At 42.4% G+C, this 19,298-nt stretch overlaps 1 protein-coding gene across 4 annotated transcripts in view; it reads right to left on the bottom strand.

Annotated features, from left to right (window-relative positions):
• Nucleotides 1–16,273, bottom strand: part of LOC121569048 (rho GTPase-activating protein 27) — a 32,646-nt gene extending 16,373 nt beyond the window's left edge. For all 4 annotated transcript variants that reach the window (XM_041879652.1, XM_041879655.1, XM_041879654.1 and 1 more), the window contains exons 1-2: nt 15,969–16,273; nt 9,993–11,057 (exon numbers count right to left, since the gene is read on the bottom strand). In XM_041879652.1, the coding sequence (XP_041735586.1) occupies nt 9,993–10,967 (975 nt within the window). In that variant the 5' untranslated portion in view covers nt 10,968–11,057; nt 15,969–16,273. The remainder of the gene's footprint in view (nt 1–9,992; nt 11,058–15,968) is intronic.
• Nucleotides 16,274–19,298: the final 3,025 nt, after the last annotated feature.

The following is a 19,298-nucleotide window of genomic DNA, read 5'->3' as shown; positions in this document are numbered from 1 at the left end:
TCCTACCACTGTTGTGTCATTGGCAAACTTAATGATGGTGTTGGAGTCGTGCCTGGCCATGCAGTCATGGGTGAACAGGGAGTACAGGAGGGGACTGAGCACGCACCCCTGAGGGGCCCCCGTGTTGAGGATCAGTGTGGCAGACGTGTTGTTACCTACCCTTACCACCTGGGGGCGGCCCGTCAGGAAGTCCAGGATCCAGTTGCAGAGGGAGGTGTTTAGTCCCAGGATCCTTAGCTTAGTGATGAGCTTTGAGGGCACTATGGTGTTGAACGCTGAGCTGTAGTCAATGAATAGCATTCTCATGTAGGTGTTCCTCTTGTCCAGGTGGGAAAGGGCAGTGTGGAGTGCAATAGAGATTGCATCATCTGTGGATCTGTTGGGGCGGTATGCAAATTGGAGTGGGTCTAGGATTTCTGGGATAATGGTGTTGATGTGATCCATGACCAGCCTTTCAAAGCACTTCATGGCTACAGACATGAGTGCTACGGGTCGTTAGTCATTTAGGCAGGTTATCTTAGTGTCCTTGGGCACAGGGACTATGGTGGTCTGCTTGAAACATGTTGGTATTACAGACTCAGTCAGGGACATGTTGAAAATGTCAGTGAAGACACTTGCCAGTTGGTCAGCACATGCTCGGAGTACACGTCCTGGTAATCCGTCCGGAACAGCTGATGCTCTCATGCATGCTTCAGTGTTGCTTGCCTCGAAGCGAGCATAGAAGTGATTTAGCTCGTCTGGTAGGCTTGTGTCACTGGGCAGTTTGCGGCTGTGCTTCCCTTTGTAGTCTGTAATAGTTTTCAAGCCCTGCCACATCCGACGAGCGTCAGAGCCGGTGTAGTACGATTAAATCTTAGTCCTGTATTGGCTCTTTGCCTGTTTGATGGTTCGTCGGAGGGCATAGCGGGATTTATTATAAGCTTCCGGGTTAGAGTCCCGCTCCTTGAAAGCGGTAGCTCTACCCTTTAGCTCAATGCGGATGTTGCCTGTAATCCATGGCTTCTGGTTGGGGTGTGTACGTACGGTCACTGTGGGGACGACGTCATCGATGCACTTATTGCCATGATTAGATGTAATTAAATGATGACATGCTTCTCAGCTACGGTAAATGTAGTTTAATCCTACATGTCACCTACAGTTTGGCTTCCATAACAAATATTATAATTTTCCTGTGCTGTAAGTAGACCCTATATCAAGTCACTTGACAAAAAACTTGACAAAAGGCCACAGAATCAAAAGCCGAAACCTAGGAATCACACAATGTTTTTTTGTGTCAAACGCAAAGAGGTGAACAGACACTAAATGTGGCTGAAATCCAATCCATTGTTATTGTGCAGACATGCACAGTCCTTTTTAATGAGTGGCCATGTTTTGAAGACACTTCTGTTTGTTTCTTACTGTAACTCAGGCTTCTGTGTACCTGCTTAAATATAACAGAAATCAAACTGTGAAGCTGGGAATTAAGCAAATACCTCTAAAACAGTGGAGGCTGCTGTGGGGAGGACGGCTCATAATAATGGCCGGAATGGAGTGAATAGAATGGTATCAAACACATGGTTTTCATGTGTTTGATACAATTTCATTCACTCCATTCCAGCCATTATTTTGAGCCGTCCTCCCCCCAGAAGCCTCCACTGCTCTAAAAGTATTACTATGTTGACTAAAATGTAACCCAAGGTTACTAATCTTTGTGCAGGTTCAGACATTCCCCAGTAATCTATAGGCGTGTGGTGACTTGTCTCAGTTCTGCTCAAAATGTATTCAGTGTCAACCAGTTTTGTAACAAGAAGTGTCAAAAGTTGAGTAGTCAATAAAAATATAAGATATTGAATACATAGGATGGTTACATGTGAATTACTTTACACAGATCGTAGGCAGGACAAAGAGCGTTAACAATTTCCGCTTAAAATGACATACACAAATCTAACTGCCTGTAGCTCAGGACCTGAAGCAAGGATATCCATATTCTTGATATCATTTGAAAGAAAACACTTTGTAGTTTGTGGAATTGTGAAACTAATGTAGGATAATATAACACATTAGATCTGGTAAAAGATAATACAAACACAAAAAGATGCGTTTTCTATTTTTTGTTGTTGTTGCATCATCTTTGAAATGCAAGAGAAAGGCCAGACAGTGATGTAGGATTCTAGATGTAATTTAGATGTTGTCCACCAGATGGCAGCAGTGTCTGTGCAAAGTTTCAGACTGATCCAGTGAAGAATTACATCACTACACAATATTTTGTATCAAGTCTGCCAGGAGTTTTCCCAAATGTGCCAAATTGGTTTTCAAGTACATAACTATAGAGAACATACAAAAATTATATGGTAATACAAAAGTTAAGTTTGCACACTCCCAGGAATGTCATAAATGATGGATCATTAGCTTCCCTACAGAAAATACACTAACCTTCACACATCTAGATGGCTGGGCGGGGTGGGTGTGCAGTCAGAGGTCAAACTGTAGAACCCAGTTCCTACATTTGAATATAAAAATTGATTTCTCAAACAAAACAACACTACATTTTATCTCTGGGACCCTCAGGATGACAAATCAGAGCAAGATTACTGAATGTAAGTCCATTATTTACCTTCAGAGGTGAATGTACCAAACCAGTTGCCTTGATAAACGTGTTTTGTTGTTGTGCACTATCCTCAAACAATAACATGGTATTTTTTAGCTGTAATAACTACTGTAAATTGGACACTGCAGTTAGATTAACAAGAATTTAAGCTTTCTGCCCATATAAGACATGTCTATGTCCCGAAAAGTTGGCTGTTGTTTACAACACAATTCTAGTCACATATTGTATATTGAGCAACAACCGTCCCGTATAAGGGACACCGATCCCGTAGAGGTTTTAACACACATTCAATGGTTAACTTAACACTGGTGCAGCAGGGTAAACATAAAATGCTGATAAAAAAAAAAGAAAATGATCTTCAGAGAATTTAAAACAGGCAGGCCATAATGACCCAAAAGTCAAACATGAAACTACTTTTTATTATATTTAAACTACATTAGTACAGCATGATCTTTAAACTTACCCTGACTCTATCTATCACATTCTCAGTGTCACCAGATCATCAGATTATGACCTTCTGACATAAATGCCTGTAAATTGTAATCCAAACTCAACAAAACCATGGGACACCACTTTTGACACCTGAATAAGTTTGTTTCTTCGCGCCTATGAGAGATCTGAAGCCTTTGACCCTCCTCTCTGCATAACATACTTGTGTCTGAGCGTTGTAATTGCATGGCCCCTGCATCATAACATAAATTAACATGTTGTTTGACGTTGTGTCTTTTGTCATGTTGTTTCAAGTGACAACATTAGACTATGGTGCAATACATATCAACTCTACAGTTAATGTAAAGTGGTGATTCAGGATAGCTTATAACTTATTTAATAACGTGTACCAGGTAAGCCTATGTAAACAGTACAAACATCAATCACCAAAGCTGTTGACTAGTAGAATCAGGTGTGTTCTTGCTGGGCTAAAACAAAAATATGCACTACCCAGTAGTGGATTGGGGTGATTCCACACCAGCAGGAGTGGGAAATATTTTGGGTATCTCAGATTGTTCTGGCAATTCTCACATAGGAACTTCATTGGGAGGAAGGATTTTTAACATGCTTTTTACATTTGTATCACACACTATTGTTTTGAAAATCATGATGAAATTGGCAATTTTAGGCCCTTTTTAGACCTATACATGCCTCGTGTAAGACCTTAGTATCTGTGAACCGTACATGATACAGACAACATCTTGGTGTCATTATATTCCTTATAGTGTGCTAACATATAGAATATGTCTAGATTCTGAAATAAAAATGTTCACATTAAATTATTCAACATTACTAATATTAATATCTCAAAACTACCCTTTTTGATTTTGTTCATTTTAGGACATATATTCTACAAGTACATCACATTTTCAGAGTGGGCTCTCTGCTAATTCTGAAGTTATAATACATTTTATGAGCACCACCAACACAGTGGATGGGAAATGGATTCAAAGGGAACACCGTCTGCTGGTGATTTGCTGAATGTGCAATCCTAAAGGAGGGTTGTGATTGGTTAATGACCTATAGCGTCAATTTCTATGTATAAAATGGGTCATATCATTAAAAGTAGAAGAAAGCCCACTCTGGAAATTTGACGTGTTTGAAGAGTATATCGTTGCAAAAACATGTATCTAAAAAGAAAGCAAAATCAAAAAGGGTAGTTTTGAGATATTCATATTAATATTTTTAATGTTGAATAAATGCATGTGAAAAACAGTATTTCGGAATCTAGACATACTCCGTATTTGAGAGAACACTAAGGAGTATAATGACACCAAGATGTTATCTGTATCATGAACGGTTCACGGATCATAGGGTCTTGCAGGAGGCATGTATAGGTCTAAAAAGGGCCTAAAATGGCCACTTTCATCACGATTTTCTAAAAAATGGTTTGTGATTCAAATGTAAAAAGCATGTCAAACATATTTCGTCCCAATTAAGTTTTTATGTGAGATCAGCCAAAACAATCGGAGATACAAAAAATATTTTTCCACCCCCGCCGGCGTGGAATCGCCAACCGAGCAACCCTGATCTAGATCCCATCTAATCCCTCTCATCTTTCCTATCATTTTCCTAGCACTATCTGACCTAAAAACCTGTTCATGCACTTTTTACAGCTCTTTAAATCACTGTGAGTGTAACTGGTATAACCAGATAACTTTTACATTTTCATATTGCTTGAAAAGTTGAAAAGTGTCCTGGATTGATTCCCCTCATCCTCTGGAGTCTAACTCACCACTTCCTGCCGCCACGGCTCAAAAAAGCACCCATATTCTCCGTTGACGTCACCTCAGCAGTGCCGCCCTGTAAACTGACCCTCTTTTCCTTTGCCTTCTATTGTTTCCTCTGGTATCCCTATTTCATTAACTCTGTGACCAAATGATAAAATGGACAGGCCACAACCTCATGACTAACGCTAGCAGACAGAACCTCAAGTGTTTCTCCTGACTTTTCTGTCGAATGGGTATTGTGTGCGATGTCACTGACCATAGTTGCTCATGCTGGTCACCATTGTATTCCTGCTCTTTTTCTTTTGAACACACTTCCTTCACCACTATTGGCAATTGAGGAGTCACAGATTCAAGACTAAACTATAGATATAGTCTCCTGAGAAGTTGTCAACCTGTTCAACGAATCAGTTGACTGCAACTTTCAGTGAAAAAAGTCAACAGAAATACTGTGAACAAATCTCTTCCTGAAGTTTTAACTTGAATATTTAATTGGATTCGTCACATGCTTCGTAAACAACAGGTGTAGACTGACAGTGAAATGCTTATTTACGGGACCTCCCCAACAATGCAGAGAGAAAGAAAATAGAGAAATAATAGAAAAGTAAAACACGTAATAATAAAAGTAATAATAAATACACAATGAGTAACGATAACTTGCCTATATACACGCGGTACCAGTACTGAGTCGAAGTTCAGGGGTACGAGGTAATTGAGGTAGATACACTATATATACAAAAGTATGTGGACACCCCTTCAAATTATTGGATTTGGCTATTTCAGCCACACCCGTTGCTGACAGGTGTATAAAATCGAGTAGAATGGCCTTACTGAAGAGCTCAGTGACTTTCAATCTGGCACCATCATAGGATGCCACCTTTCCAACAAGTCAGTTCGTCAAATTTATGCCCTGCTAGAGTTGCCCAGGTCAACTATCCTCAGTTGCAACACTCACTTCCGAGTTCCAAACTGCCTCTGGAAGCAACCGAGCTCCAAACTGCCTCTGGAAGCAATCAAGTTCCAAACTGCCTCTGGAAGCAACGTCAGCACAATAACTGTTTGTCGGGAGCTTCATGAAATGGGTTTCCATGGCCGAGCAGCCGCACACAGGCCTAAGATCACCATACACAATGCCATGCGTCGGCTGGAGTGGTGTAAAGCTCACCGCCATTGGAATATGGAGCGGTGGAAACGCGTTCTCTGGAGTGATGAATCACGCTTCACCATCTGGCAGTCCGACGGACGAATCTGGGTTTGACGGATGCCAAGAGAACCCTACCTGCCCCAATGCGTAGTGCCAACTGTAAAGTTTGGTGGAAGAGGAATAATGATCTGGGGCTGTTTTTCATGGGTCGGGCTAGGCCCCTTAGCTCCAGTGAAGGGAAATCTTAACGCTACTCCATGCAATGACATTCTAGATCAGAGGTGTCAAACGTCCGGCCCACGGGCCGGATCAGGCCCGCAAATGGGTTTAATCCGGCCCGCGAGATGATAAAAAAAAAATATATATATAAATATATTTGGTAAAGTATAAAAATGCGCTGCAATTTTTCAATAAAATAAACTGCTGTTCCAATTGCGTCCACTGGATGGCGCAATAGCAATTGTGTTAAGCAAGCAAACTGTTTATACCGGGGCAGAGCAAGTAGGTCAAGCACGTGCAGCCAATGAGCTACTTTGTTTTGCCCGCTACATTTATTACGGCTTCTACTTTTAACATTATGTGCTTTGGCACCCTCATTGCCCCAATATGTCTCTGTCAAAAAAGAGAAAAGTGGACGCAGAGTGCAGAGTGTTCCAAGAAAAATTGGCATCCTTCTATTTATTCACGGAATTGAATGGGAAAGCTGTATGTTTGGTGTGTTCACAGCATGTTGCAGTGCTGAAAGAATATAACCTTCGTCGCCACTATGTGAGTCTTCATGCCGACAAATATGACAACTTTCAAGGACAGCGGAGATGAGAGAAGGTGAATGAACTGTTGGCGGGTCTGAAGAAACAGCAGTCTGTGTTTACTCACAGCCGAGACATCAGTGATGCTGCAGTGAAAGCTAGCTACCTCATTGCTAATGAAATCGCAGTGGCTTCAAAACCATTTAGTGAGGGTGAATTTGTAAAAACATGCATGATGAAGGCAGCGGAGATAGTGTGCCCTGAAAAGCGGCTGGCTTTTGCAAATATCAGCCTGACAAGAAACACAGTTGCAGACAGGATTTCCGATCTTTCAGTGGATTTGGACAGCCAGTTGAAGCAAAAAGTAAAGTCATTTATTGCGTTTTCGGTTGCAATTGATGAAAGCACGGACATTACAGATGTTGCACAACTGGCCATTTTCATCCGCGGAGTTGATGACACATTGACCGTCACCGAGGAGTTCGTGGAGTTGGTGCCGATGACAGATACAAAGACAGCAGCTGATATTTTTACCGCACTCGTCGGCGCGCTGGACAGGGTCGGAGTGGACTGGTCCCGCGCTGTCAGCCTGGCTACAGATGGTGCGCCCTCAATGATCGGGAAAAAAGCAGGCGTTGTGACAAAGTTCAGAGAGAAAGTGCAATCTGCAAATGGAGGACGTGATTTTTGGACTTTTCACTGTATTTTGCACCAGGAGGCTTTGTGTTGCAAGTCATTAAAGATGGATAACGTCATGAAGGTGGTCATCCAAACTGTTAATTTCATCCGATCCAGAAGCCTGAATCACCGTCAGTTTGACAGCCTTCTCAGAGAGAAAGACCACATCTATGGCCTGCCATACCACACTGAGGTAAGATGGTTAAGCCGAGGTGCTGTGCTGAGGCGTTTCTTTGATTTACGAGAAGAAATTGAACAGTTCATGGAAGAAAAGGGCAAACCAGTGTTAGAATTTCATTCCGCAGAATGGATGCAGGACCTTGCATTTATGGTGGATGTTACAGAGCACCTGAATAACTTGAACAAACAGCTGCAAGGGCGCAACAAAGTTGTCACGCAGTATTATGACAGCATACGTTCTTTCAAGTTGAAGCTGTCATTATGGGAGACGCAACTTGCCGGTGGTGATGCAGCTCACTTCCCCTGTCTGAAAAATGTGTGCGCGACACAACATGTGGCAGACATGAAGCGGTTCAAATATAAAATAACAGGACTGTTACGGGAGTTTGAGCAACGCTTTCAGATTTATGTTTATATGTTTTTATGTTGATGTGCTATTGTTTTTAATTGATTTTATTTTATTTGTATATTTAACCTATTCTTGACTCTGTGGTTCTTGCACTTGTTTGGGGAACAGGATTTCATTATTTTTATCTACATTTCTGCCTGAGAAATGACACCCTGATATAGTTCTGTGATCTGTGAAACAGTTCTGTTAATCACTGAGGCATTGTGTGTTTGTGTGTTCTTTGTCCTCAGAACTTTCAAATAACTTGAGGTGTTTTATGATTAATAGTGATGTTGTGCTTTTGGACACTGTCCTCAGGCTCCAGCTTTATGTTTATATGTTTTTATGTTGATGTGCTATTGTTTATAATTGATTTTATTTTATTTGTATATTTAACCTATTCTTGACTCTGTGGTTCTTGCACTTGTTTGGGGAACAGGATTTCATTATTTGTATCTACATTTCTGCCTGAGAAATGACACCCTGATATAGTTCTGTGATCTGTGAAACAGTTCTGTTAATCACTGAGGCATTGTGTGTTTGTGTGTTCTTTTTCTTTAGAATTTTCAAATAAACTTGACGTGTTTTATGATTAATAATGATGTTGTGCTTGTACTATTTTGGACACACTGTCCTCAGGCTCCAGCTTTATGTTGTATGTTGATCGTATTAAAACAAAGAAAACAATCTGAAGTTGTTGTTTTTAAGTTATATATACCATGATTTTTCCGTTCCAGCCCACTTGGGAATAGATTTTCCTCCATGTGGCCCCTGAGCTAAAATGAGTTTGACACCCCTGTTTTAGATGATTCTATGCTTCCAACTTTGTGGCAACAGTTTGGGGAAGGCCCTTTCCTGTTTCAGCATGACAATAGCGAGGCCTATACAGAAATGGTTTGTCGAGATCGGTGTGGAAGAACTTGACTGGCCTGCACAGAGCCCTGACCTCAACCCCATCAAACACATTTGATGAATTGGAACACCGACTGCGAGCCAGGCCTAATCACCCAACATCAGTGCCCAACCTCACTAATGCTCTTGTGGCTGAACGGAAGCAAGTCCCCGCAGCAATGTTCCAACATCTAGTGGAAAGACTTTCCAGAAGAGTGGAGGCTGTTATAGCAGCAAAGACAGGACCAACTCCATATTAATGCCTGTGATATTGTAATGAGTTTCCACATACATTTGGTCATGTAGTGTATGTACATATAACTGAGAATAAAGTATCAGATATAAACAGTAGCAGCAGCGCATGTGATGAGTCAAATAAGTTAGTGCAAAAAGTGTCAATGCAGATAGTCCGGGTAGCTATTTGGTTAACTATTTAACTAACTATTTAGCAGTCTTATGGCTTGGGGGGTAGAAGCTGAATATGTGGATGTTGCCAGGAACAACCTTGATTTCCTCAACAACATTTAGTTGCAGACAGTGCCTCCCTGTGGAATCTTAAGCAATGGAGGAAAGAAAATATCCACCATCTGTGAATAGGTTCTTCTGCACCCTGCCCACAGTGTTAATTGTCTGACTTGTTATGCTATTCCAACTATTTGCTTGGTCTCAGTAATTGCTAGGTACAAGCCAGTGAGTGTCTGTCTATCTGTCTGCCTTGCTGTATAGCTTGATGGACAACTCCCCCATCCTTCCTCCCATTCTTACTTCCTTGAGACAGACTGCCACAAAAGGAGGTCATATTGTTCATTTTCATGTCTGACCGGTGGAGCCTCACAATATGATCTCTTCTAAACAATGTATTCATAAGACAGCTGCAGTTTACCATACAGACTAATCCAACATGTATCCTATAATAACTAGCCACTTCCTATGGAAGGGCCTCCCAGATATTAAACTTCATGGGATACTAGTACTCTATGAACTGTAAAAGGCCCCATAAAAGCCCCACGTAATGAAGGGCCTCACCTTTAATCAACAGTCATCATTTCATAGGCACATACATAGTGTGAAGGAAAGACTGTGGCCCCAATGCGATCAAAAAGGCAAACCGCACTGCAGGTTCACTACTTACAACTACTTTTACAGATAATAATTTTACCTGTGTCTGTGTTGGAGATGGAGAAGTGGGAGCGATAACAGGTGTAGGTTCAGCCACAGCCACAGCAGCAGGACTCACAGTCGGGGCCGTCTCCAATATTATAGGGGACTCATCCAGCTTCAGGTCCAAAATGGATTCATAAATATTCTCCTTCGATTCGTCCTCAGGCTCCACACTAGATTTCTCCTCTTCTCCCTCCTCCTCCAGCTCCAGAGGAGATTCCGGCTCTTTCAGCGGTTCCTGGTGGGGAATCCCGCCACCGGTGACCTCGGCATCAGGAATGATGGGTGTCTCTACTGGGATGGGCTGGGAGGGCCGGTGGAGGGGGTCAGCTGGGCTGAAGCTGGGGACTCGGGGGTTCAGGGAGAGAGGCTCCTCCACCGACAGGGTTTGGGAGGAGCCGAAGAGCACACCGGAAGCCAGGCTTAATTGCTTCTTGTGTTTGGCACTATCGTTGGCTGTTAAGGGAACCTCAGGGGCAACATAGGAGTGAAGGCCCAGCAGCGAGTCGTTAAGCCCGCCGCGCTTGAAAGCCACGGGGGGCGGGTCGTGGAACTCTAAGGGTACGCCGAATGTGGACATGCGGTGCTCAGTCTTCTTATGTCTCTTTGGGGAGCGGAGGCGGATAGTCACCTCATCTCCCGCCCTCGTTTCTGCCCGGTCTGGTACGGAGTGCTTTGGGACTGGCACTGGCACTGGCACAGGAACCGGAACTGGGACCAAATCGGTACTGGGCGGGTCAGCAAAGTCCAGCGGGGATGGGAACTCTGCGGGGAGCTCCTTGACGTATTTAGCAGGTATATAGAAGGGCCTTGCATGCTCGTTCTTGCGCACGTGCCACCAGTGGTCGTTGGTCTTGGCCAGCAGGATGTACCGTTCGTTGGGCTTGATGGACACCAGGCCCCCGTCTCGGCCCATGTACTCGTACTCAAACTCTACCAGCACCAGCCCCATGCTGCACACCAAGGAAGACATTGTGGCAGCGTGGTGGCTGTGGCAGTGTCGGCCGTGGCCACCCACCCCTTCCTTTCCCTCAAGATCGGTCAAGGCTCCACTGCAGCCCTCCTAAAGGGAACAAAACAAAACAAAACAAAACAAATCGGTTTACTACATTACTCATACTTTACAAAAGTATTGCATTACCTTACTATTCTTGTAAATATACGGTATGTTCTGTACATATACATCTTCATGTTTGTAAACATGTACATATTGCAGTACACATGATCTTGTCACTATCAAATGCTAGTATATAACTGTACATGGGAATGTGTACATTAGGTCGTTCCACTTGACACACCAACACTACAGAATGTGCACACCCTCAGTGTGGTGTTCAGCAAACACGGCAGATCTCTCGATGGCCACGACCCACGCCCATTGTCAACAGATAATATTGAACTTCAAAGATTACCCAGCTGCCAAGTGGCCACACACACACTACCAGTAGATATAATAGTCAACCCACTATAGCTCCATATTATGACACCACATAGATCACTGCTCGTGACACATCTGTACATCTGTCAATCCAGCGTGACAGTGGAACATGTGTAAATGACATGTCATGATAATGCTCTTCTCCATTTAGAAATTTTATATAAGTCCTTTAAGGAAGTTGGTTGATATGCATGTCCATTTTAGGGCTTAAAACATGTCATATGTTCACTTTTAGCTTCCCCTAAACGATTGTTCTGACTATGCATGCCCCAAGATTGTGGTAGCCTGTTAAGCTAAACCCTAGGCATTAGCTTGGGGAGCCAATGCAAGTATTCAGGTCTCTGGCAAGGTTACTCATTACACAAGAGTAGTCACCTCTTGTTACACTAAATAACTAGTTTGGTAGAGTATGATGTCATTTGGTAGAGAATTATATTTTCATGGTGCTGGTCACTGTAAATATTACAGATTTGTCCCAGATTGGTGAAAAATCACAACGCCGGAAGCCTTTCCTAAGCTTTAAACATCCTATAAATACCTTCTGTCTCTCCTCTCTGCGTGTTTGTTTGTCCCAGTCAATCATTTGGATAAGCCTTATTTTCAGGACTTTAATTAATATCTGCATTGCTTGATTTGCAAGCGTGACAGTTTAGTGGTAGTTCCTTCCTCTCTTTGGGCTGGCTGGGCTGGGGCGTACACAAAGAGAGAAGCAGGAAGAAGTAGTGTTGTTCTCAACAACATGCCAAAATATATCATAACACTGACCAGTCCATGGCGGGCCAGACATCATGAAGCAGGATGTGCTCGCGATGGAAATCGTCCCTCATCACAAATCTGGGAGCAGCATACCCTACACTAATACCCTAGTACTAACTGTAGATCAGCTGAAAGGTCACATGCATGCACATACAATGCACGCACACACGTGTGCATAAACAGACCTCACACACATTTAGAAAATGCCATGTCCATTCTGACATTTGTGAACTCATAATACTCTGTTTTGGTCTTGTTTAAGAGTAGCTTACCATGACGTGTCAAAGTGAGAACAAGTTGACCTCCCACCTCAAGGCCAACTTAGAGCAGTCAAAACATGTCGTCATAGAAACCAAGTGAACCCTCTTTCTCTCACATCTTGAGAATATCACACAGACACACACATATCTGTCTGATCTCAATATACCATGTCTCTCTTATCTTAGACCACAAGGAAACACACTCTATTTAACCTAAGGGGACAGGGTGGTATTTGCCTATTTCAACACTGAAAATGAAAATACATTGCATTTGTATGCTTGTTCTATGTTTTGATATCAGTATTCTCAATTGCAGGTAGATTTAATGGCTTTCTTCATTATTACTAATGACTGACACTCTGCATAATGTGTGCCATTGTGTGCAGGCCCAAATACCAGTAGTTAAACATAATTACAGTGTATTTTAACACTACATAGCATACAACATGTTCTTGTACAGGTGTCTCCTCTCAATAGATTTGTCTTATGCACCAACTTCTCTTAGAACAACACAGTGCAGCTTGACCAATTCCCATATACCAGTGGAACAACCCATGGAGCACGTCTGCTATTGCTACAACGTGTCTGGTCTGTATTTCTGGTCTAACCTGATTCTACTATGTGATCAGATGTGCTCACTGCTCAGGTAATTAACCAGTGACGAAGGACTGACTATCAGAAATAACTCTGGGGAGGGAGAGGGGACAAGGCAGGACTAGTCATGTGATATTTCCTTTCTGTGTCTGTCGCTGCAGTGGGAGGAAAGAGATGAGAGAATTTAGATAAAGAGAAAATGAGAGAAAGAGGGTTTAGAGAGAAAGAGAGAGAGGGGAGAAAGATAGAGAAAGAGAAGAGAGAAAAAATCATGGTGGCTGACTATTCCCTTTATCTCTGTTTACAGTGTAAACACTGGCCCCTTCCAGCTCCACCTCTGCATAGAACCTGTAAGCCACTCACATCACTCACATCCACCCTAACAACAAAACGGGATAACTGGATGACATATTAGATGGACCTCCGGTGCAAGGCAATGCATTTCAATTGAATAACCTACATCATTCCATAGTCATTTTTAGGCCTTGGGGAGGTTTTGTGGAATATCTGTTCAGAGTCAGATCTACTACTTCTGTAGCAGCCGAGCCAACCTCCCTATATCTCTGACAACCTGCTCCAGCATGGCTGAATAGCAGAGTGGGTCCTCTGCAGAGGGCAGAACCACCACAGCCTGAGAGAGCAGAGGGAGGAGACGGTGAGAGCGGAACAGCCCAGCCACCGGTTCCACACTGAACAGAGGGAGGGAGCTGGCCCACCGGAATGGCAATCCTGTGGTTTACCAAAGGAACAGAAACCCAAGAAGGGAGCGCCTAGCCCGGCTCCAGAGATAAAGCCACACAAACTCACAGTGCCAAGCTCCCTGCTCATATATCAATATTTCGTAACATGACATAACAAATAGGCTTTGTGAAAATGTTGAGTTTCATAGGCTTGAACCAGGGCGCTTTTTGTAGATCAAAATAACCTGTTTAACGACTTGAGAACATTTCAGTGACTCCCTCCCTCTGGGAAAGAGAGAAAGGGAGAAGAATGATAGATATGCTCAAGGCAGTGATTCATCATGTCAGTGCAAGTCAGAAAAGAGTGCCAATCCAGGCAAACAACTTTTTGGGGGTATCAAAACGTTCCCAAAATGTTTTCAGAACAGATCTTGTACATTGTTCTTGCCTTTCACTGTACCGTTTCAATGGACATCACACACATGCATTTATTACTTGCAATGCATAATGTTTTCACAACTTTATCATGTTTGATTGTAGACTTTTTGTGTTCAGAAAGTGCCTGTTGTAGTGTTAATGTCTTAACATTGGCTCAAAACCTTACAAGAACATGAAATAACAAATATCTAACACTCAACGAACATCCTCTGTTTGCTGGGTTGGTATCTGTGCTGGTGAGGAACACCCTCCAACTCAAAAGGGCTGGTGAAAAGGGAGAACAATTGGAGGAGGCAGATCCCATTCAGCCTGTGTTTAAATACGGAAACCTCTCTTTTTCCTCTAGTTGGGCTCCCTTTGACCTCGCTCAGTGTCTCTAGTTCCTGGCAGGATGTCCAGGATGGAAAAGAGTCAGGCTGCGCTGCTTAGTTTACCCCTGCAAATGTGGGACACCTCTGAACTGTGGCGCTCCACACTCTCAGGCCTTGACACTAAACTTCGTTCCAAATTTAGCACTGCTCTCTATTCTCTAATTTTCTTAACCTTTCAATCAGGCTATGCTGAGCTCAAGGCAGAACAATGGCACATAATCTTAGAGCGTTAAGGATTCAGGAGAAAAGCAGTGATGGTGGTTAATGCAACCACAATGTAGTCACATAACCAATTTGAACCAATAGTTCATTTCTGCCATTCTAAAATTCACCAAAACACCTGAACAAGGTGGTGGTGTTGGTGTGTGTATTTGCGAGACAGAGAAGTGTCTCAGTAGGAGAGAGGGTGGACCTGCTGGAATGTGCCCTGTACATATGTAGGATCTTTATTTGACCTATATTGTCACAGCAAATGAATCCTGCAGCAACACGATTTGAACGTTTAGTCCATAATGTTGCTTGATCTGTGGTTATGCTATTAGCTGGCCAAAAGTAGGCTACATGAAAAGTGCAATACTGTTAAAACAACCTTGTGTAAGAGTGTGTGTTTTCAGTGAATGTATGTAAAGCTCATCTGCATTTCCTGCGGTGCAGGAAAACTCTCAGCAACAAAAGAGGGATACAAATTAAGATCCTACACCTGTACGTGTAGAAACGAGCCCGCGGCACTCCCCTCTTTCCCTCCACACCCACCCCAACCAGGCAGGGGCAGGAATGTAGTTTGAGCGCTACAGGGACACATACACTCTATATGTTCCTGTCCTGTAAACATACCCAACAACACACTCAACAACACACTCAACAACACACTCATAACACACAAAGCAGAGAAAGAGAGGAATATAAAGGGACACCCATACTATCTCTGAATGTATGGCTGTCGTAAAATCAAAGGCTGAGATTAGCCACAGGAAGCAACGGAAAATGTAACCTGAAAGTGAATATTTATGTATGGATATGAATCATTACCACTGGGGTTTTGACCCAACACCACAAGATCATTCTCAGAGATTAACATGTGACACAACCGTAATTTTCCTGAGTGATTCGCATGTGACAGAATCACAATAGCCATGGTGAACTTTTACCCTTTCACTAAGCATGTGATTGGTCAAACACAGACAACAACAGCCAAACAACAGTCACACACTGTACATCTAACGTTTTCAAACATTCTAATAAGAGCCCTCGCCCTTGAAATGTCCCACTTCCCTACAGAACCTTCAAACAACATTTCTGTGGGAAGGCATCTGTCCACCCCTTGCCATAGCTAAAAAAAAAATACAGCATACACTTTTGAGTAACAAGGTTTGATAAGGTACAACAATCACCACATAAATAAGTTGTCTATTAAAAGGTTTTTTGCAGAAAATGTACCTGGAGCAAGAGGACAGCAGAACCATCCTATAGCCTGTGTTCCCAGCTCCCACGGTTTCTTCAGCAGAGTCCCAGATCTCACTAACAGGTTGCTCTGTTCTCTCTTTCACTCTTTTCTTCTCACTGATCCCCCCTTGCCCTCTCCTTCTTCTTCCTCTGGCCGGCCCCCACTCCCCTCCTCCACTTTCTGTATTTTCACCTGGGGCTGAAAGGTTCCAGCTCTAGTTGGAGGAGCTCAGGGCAGTGTGTGTGTGAGAGAGATAATGTTTGTGTGTGAGGGAGAGTGCTCTTTGCGTGTGTGCCGTTCTCAGCTTGCCTGCCTCTTCTGTCTGCATTCATTTCCTGTTCTAGCGCGCACATCCCCGCTTCAGAGAAGTGAGAGGCAGAGCGACAGGAAGAGAGAGAGAGAGAGAGAGCGAGAGAGAGAGAGAGAGAGAGAGAGAGAGAGAGAGAGAGAGAGAGAGAGAGAGAGAGAGAGAGAGAGAGAGAGAGAGAGAGAGAGAGCACTGGTTGGGGGTCTAGGTGTGGGCAGACAGAGGGGCATTGGAAGGGCAGCCAGTCTCTCATTCACAGGTCTTTGAAGTATTCTGATTGAATAGATAGAGAAAGCCAAATGAAAGACTGACTGCAATGAGCTATTATCGACAACAGCATTTAAATGATTGAAAAATGGCAAAGTTGATTTGGTAAAAATGATTTGAGGATGTAGACAGTTAGTTGTCTTAATACAGTTGTAAAATGAGTGCTGAAAGCATTAAACAACAGATTTTGTCAATCCAAGAACAATATGTTTTATAATGATAAATAAATCATCATTAAATTATGTGTCAGTTGGCAAAACAATATCAACAGAAATGCCCCTTTAAATTCTCAATTTTATCCTAGGGGAAACATTAATTTGGTGTGTGAGCCAAATAAAGTGATTTAGGTTATAAGTGAACACAATGTAGCCAACTTAATTTTCTTTCCTGTGGGAGGCAGCAAAATCATGTCAAAAATGATTCTGCATCAATTCAATTTCAATTCAATTCAATTCAATTCAATTCAATTCAATTTAAGGGCTTTATTGGCATGGGAAACGTGTGTTAACATTGCCAAAGCAAGTGAAGTAGATAGTAAACAAAAGTGAAATAAACAATAAATATTAACAGTAAACATTACACTCAGAAGTTTCAAAAGAATAAAGACATTTCAAATATCATATTATGTATATATACAGTGTGACTCTAAGTTTACATTGTGTGCATAGCCGCGGGAAGTAGGGGTGCTGAGTGTGCTGCAGCACCCCTTGAAAAATTAGAATAAAAATATATATACACTACCGTTCAAAAGTTTGGGGTCACTTAGAAATGTCCTTGTTTTGGAAAGAAAAGCAATTTTTTTGTAAATTAAAATAACATCAAATTGATCAGAAATACAGTGTAGACATTGTTAATGTTGTAAATGGCTATTGTAGCAGGAAACTGCTGATTTTTTATGGAATATCTACATAGGCGTACAGAGGCCCATTATCAGTAACCATCAGTCCTGTGTTCCAATGTCACGTTGTGTTTGCTAAACCAAGTTTATAATTTTAAAAGGCTAATTGATCATTAGAAAACCCTTTTGCAATTATGTTAGCACAGCTGAAAACTGTTGTGCTGATTAAAGAAGCAATAAAACTGGCCTTCTTGAGACTGGCCTATCTGGAGCATCAGCAATTGTGGGTTCGATTACAGGCGCAAAATGGCCAGAAACAAATAACTTTCTTCTGAAACTCGTCAGTCTATTCTTTTTCTGAGAAATGAAGGCTATTCCATGCGACGAATTGCCAAGAAACTGAAGATCTCGTACAACGCTGTGTACTACTCCCTTCACAGAACAGCGCAAACTGGCTCTAACCAGAATAGAAAGAGGAGTGGGAGGCCCCGGTGCACAACTGAGCAAGAGGACAAATACATTAGAGTGTCTAGTTTGAGAAACAGACGCCTCACAGGTCCTCAACTGGCAGCTTCATTAAATAGTACCCATAAAACACCAGTCTCAACGTCAACAGTGAAGAGGTGACTCCGGGATGCTGACCTTCTAGGCAGAGTTGCAAAGAAAAAGCCATATCTCAGACTGGCCAATAAAAATAAAAGATTAAGATGGGCAAAAGAACACAGACACTGGACAGAGGAAGATTGGAAAAAAGTGTTATGACAGACAAATCGAAGTTTGAGGTGTTCGGATCACAAAGAAGAACATTTATGAGACGTAGACCAAATGAAAAGATGCTGGAGGAGTGTTTGATGCCATCTGTCAAGCATGGTGGAGGCAATGTGATGGTCTGGGGGTGCTTTGGTGGTGGTAAAGTGGGAGATTTGTACAGGGTAAAAGGGATCTTGAAGAAGGAAGGCTATCACTCCATTTTGCAACGCCATGCCATACCCTGTGGACGGCGCTTGATTGGAGCCAACAGGACAATGACCCAAAGCAGGACAATGACCCAAAGCACAGCTACAAACTATGCAAGAACTATTTAGGGAAGAAGCAGTCAGCTGGTATTCTGTCTATAATGGAGTGGCCAGCACAGTCACCGGATCTCAACCCTATTCAGCTGTTGTGGGAGCAGCTTGACTGCATGGTACGTAAGAAGTGTCCACCAAGCTAATCCAAATTGTGGGAGGTGCTTCAGGAAGCATGGGGTGAAATCTCTTCAGATTACCTCAACAAATTGACAACTAAAATGCCAAAGGTCTGCAAGGCTGTAATTGCTGCAAATGGAGGATTCTTTGACGAAAGCAAAGTTTGAAGGACACAATTATTATTTCAATAAAAAATCATTATTTCTAACCTTGTCAATGACTACATTTCCTATTCATTTTGCTATATTTCCTATTCAAACTCATTTAATGTATGTTTTCATGGAAAACAATGACATTTCTAAGTGACCCCAAACTTTTGAACGGTAGTGTATATAATAATACAAATATTATTTTACAAAAGTAGTGCTGGTTGTGTGACATCAGGCTAGGCAGTGTAGTAAGACACATGACTAATGGACAAGAGACTATACACACACAGTCAGCGACTCTGGTTTGAGGACTGGGATGCCCATCAAATATAGAAACCTTGCAGATAAAAAAATACAAATGTAGTTTCCAGGGGTGACATTAATTCATACCAACCAATGATTCACACCAACCAATGATTCACACACATAAGGGCTCCATTGGTATTGCCATAGAACCACTATCATTCCCTTTCTATTTCCTATTGAAGAAAGCATTGGCGTCATCTAGTGGCCGTTTTTGTCATTGCATGAAAATGGTTGCTGTCTGTTTTCAACAGTAACAAATGTATCAAGCA

This window comes from Coregonus clupeaformis, unplaced genomic scaffold (assembly GCF_020615455.1).
Source record: "Coregonus clupeaformis isolate EN_2021a unplaced genomic scaffold, ASM2061545v1 scaf0057, whole genome shotgun sequence".
Taxonomy (NCBI): domain Eukaryota; kingdom Metazoa; phylum Chordata; class Actinopteri; order Salmoniformes; family Salmonidae; genus Coregonus; species Coregonus clupeaformis.
This window is presented reverse-complemented; position numbering and strand designations above follow the sequence as displayed.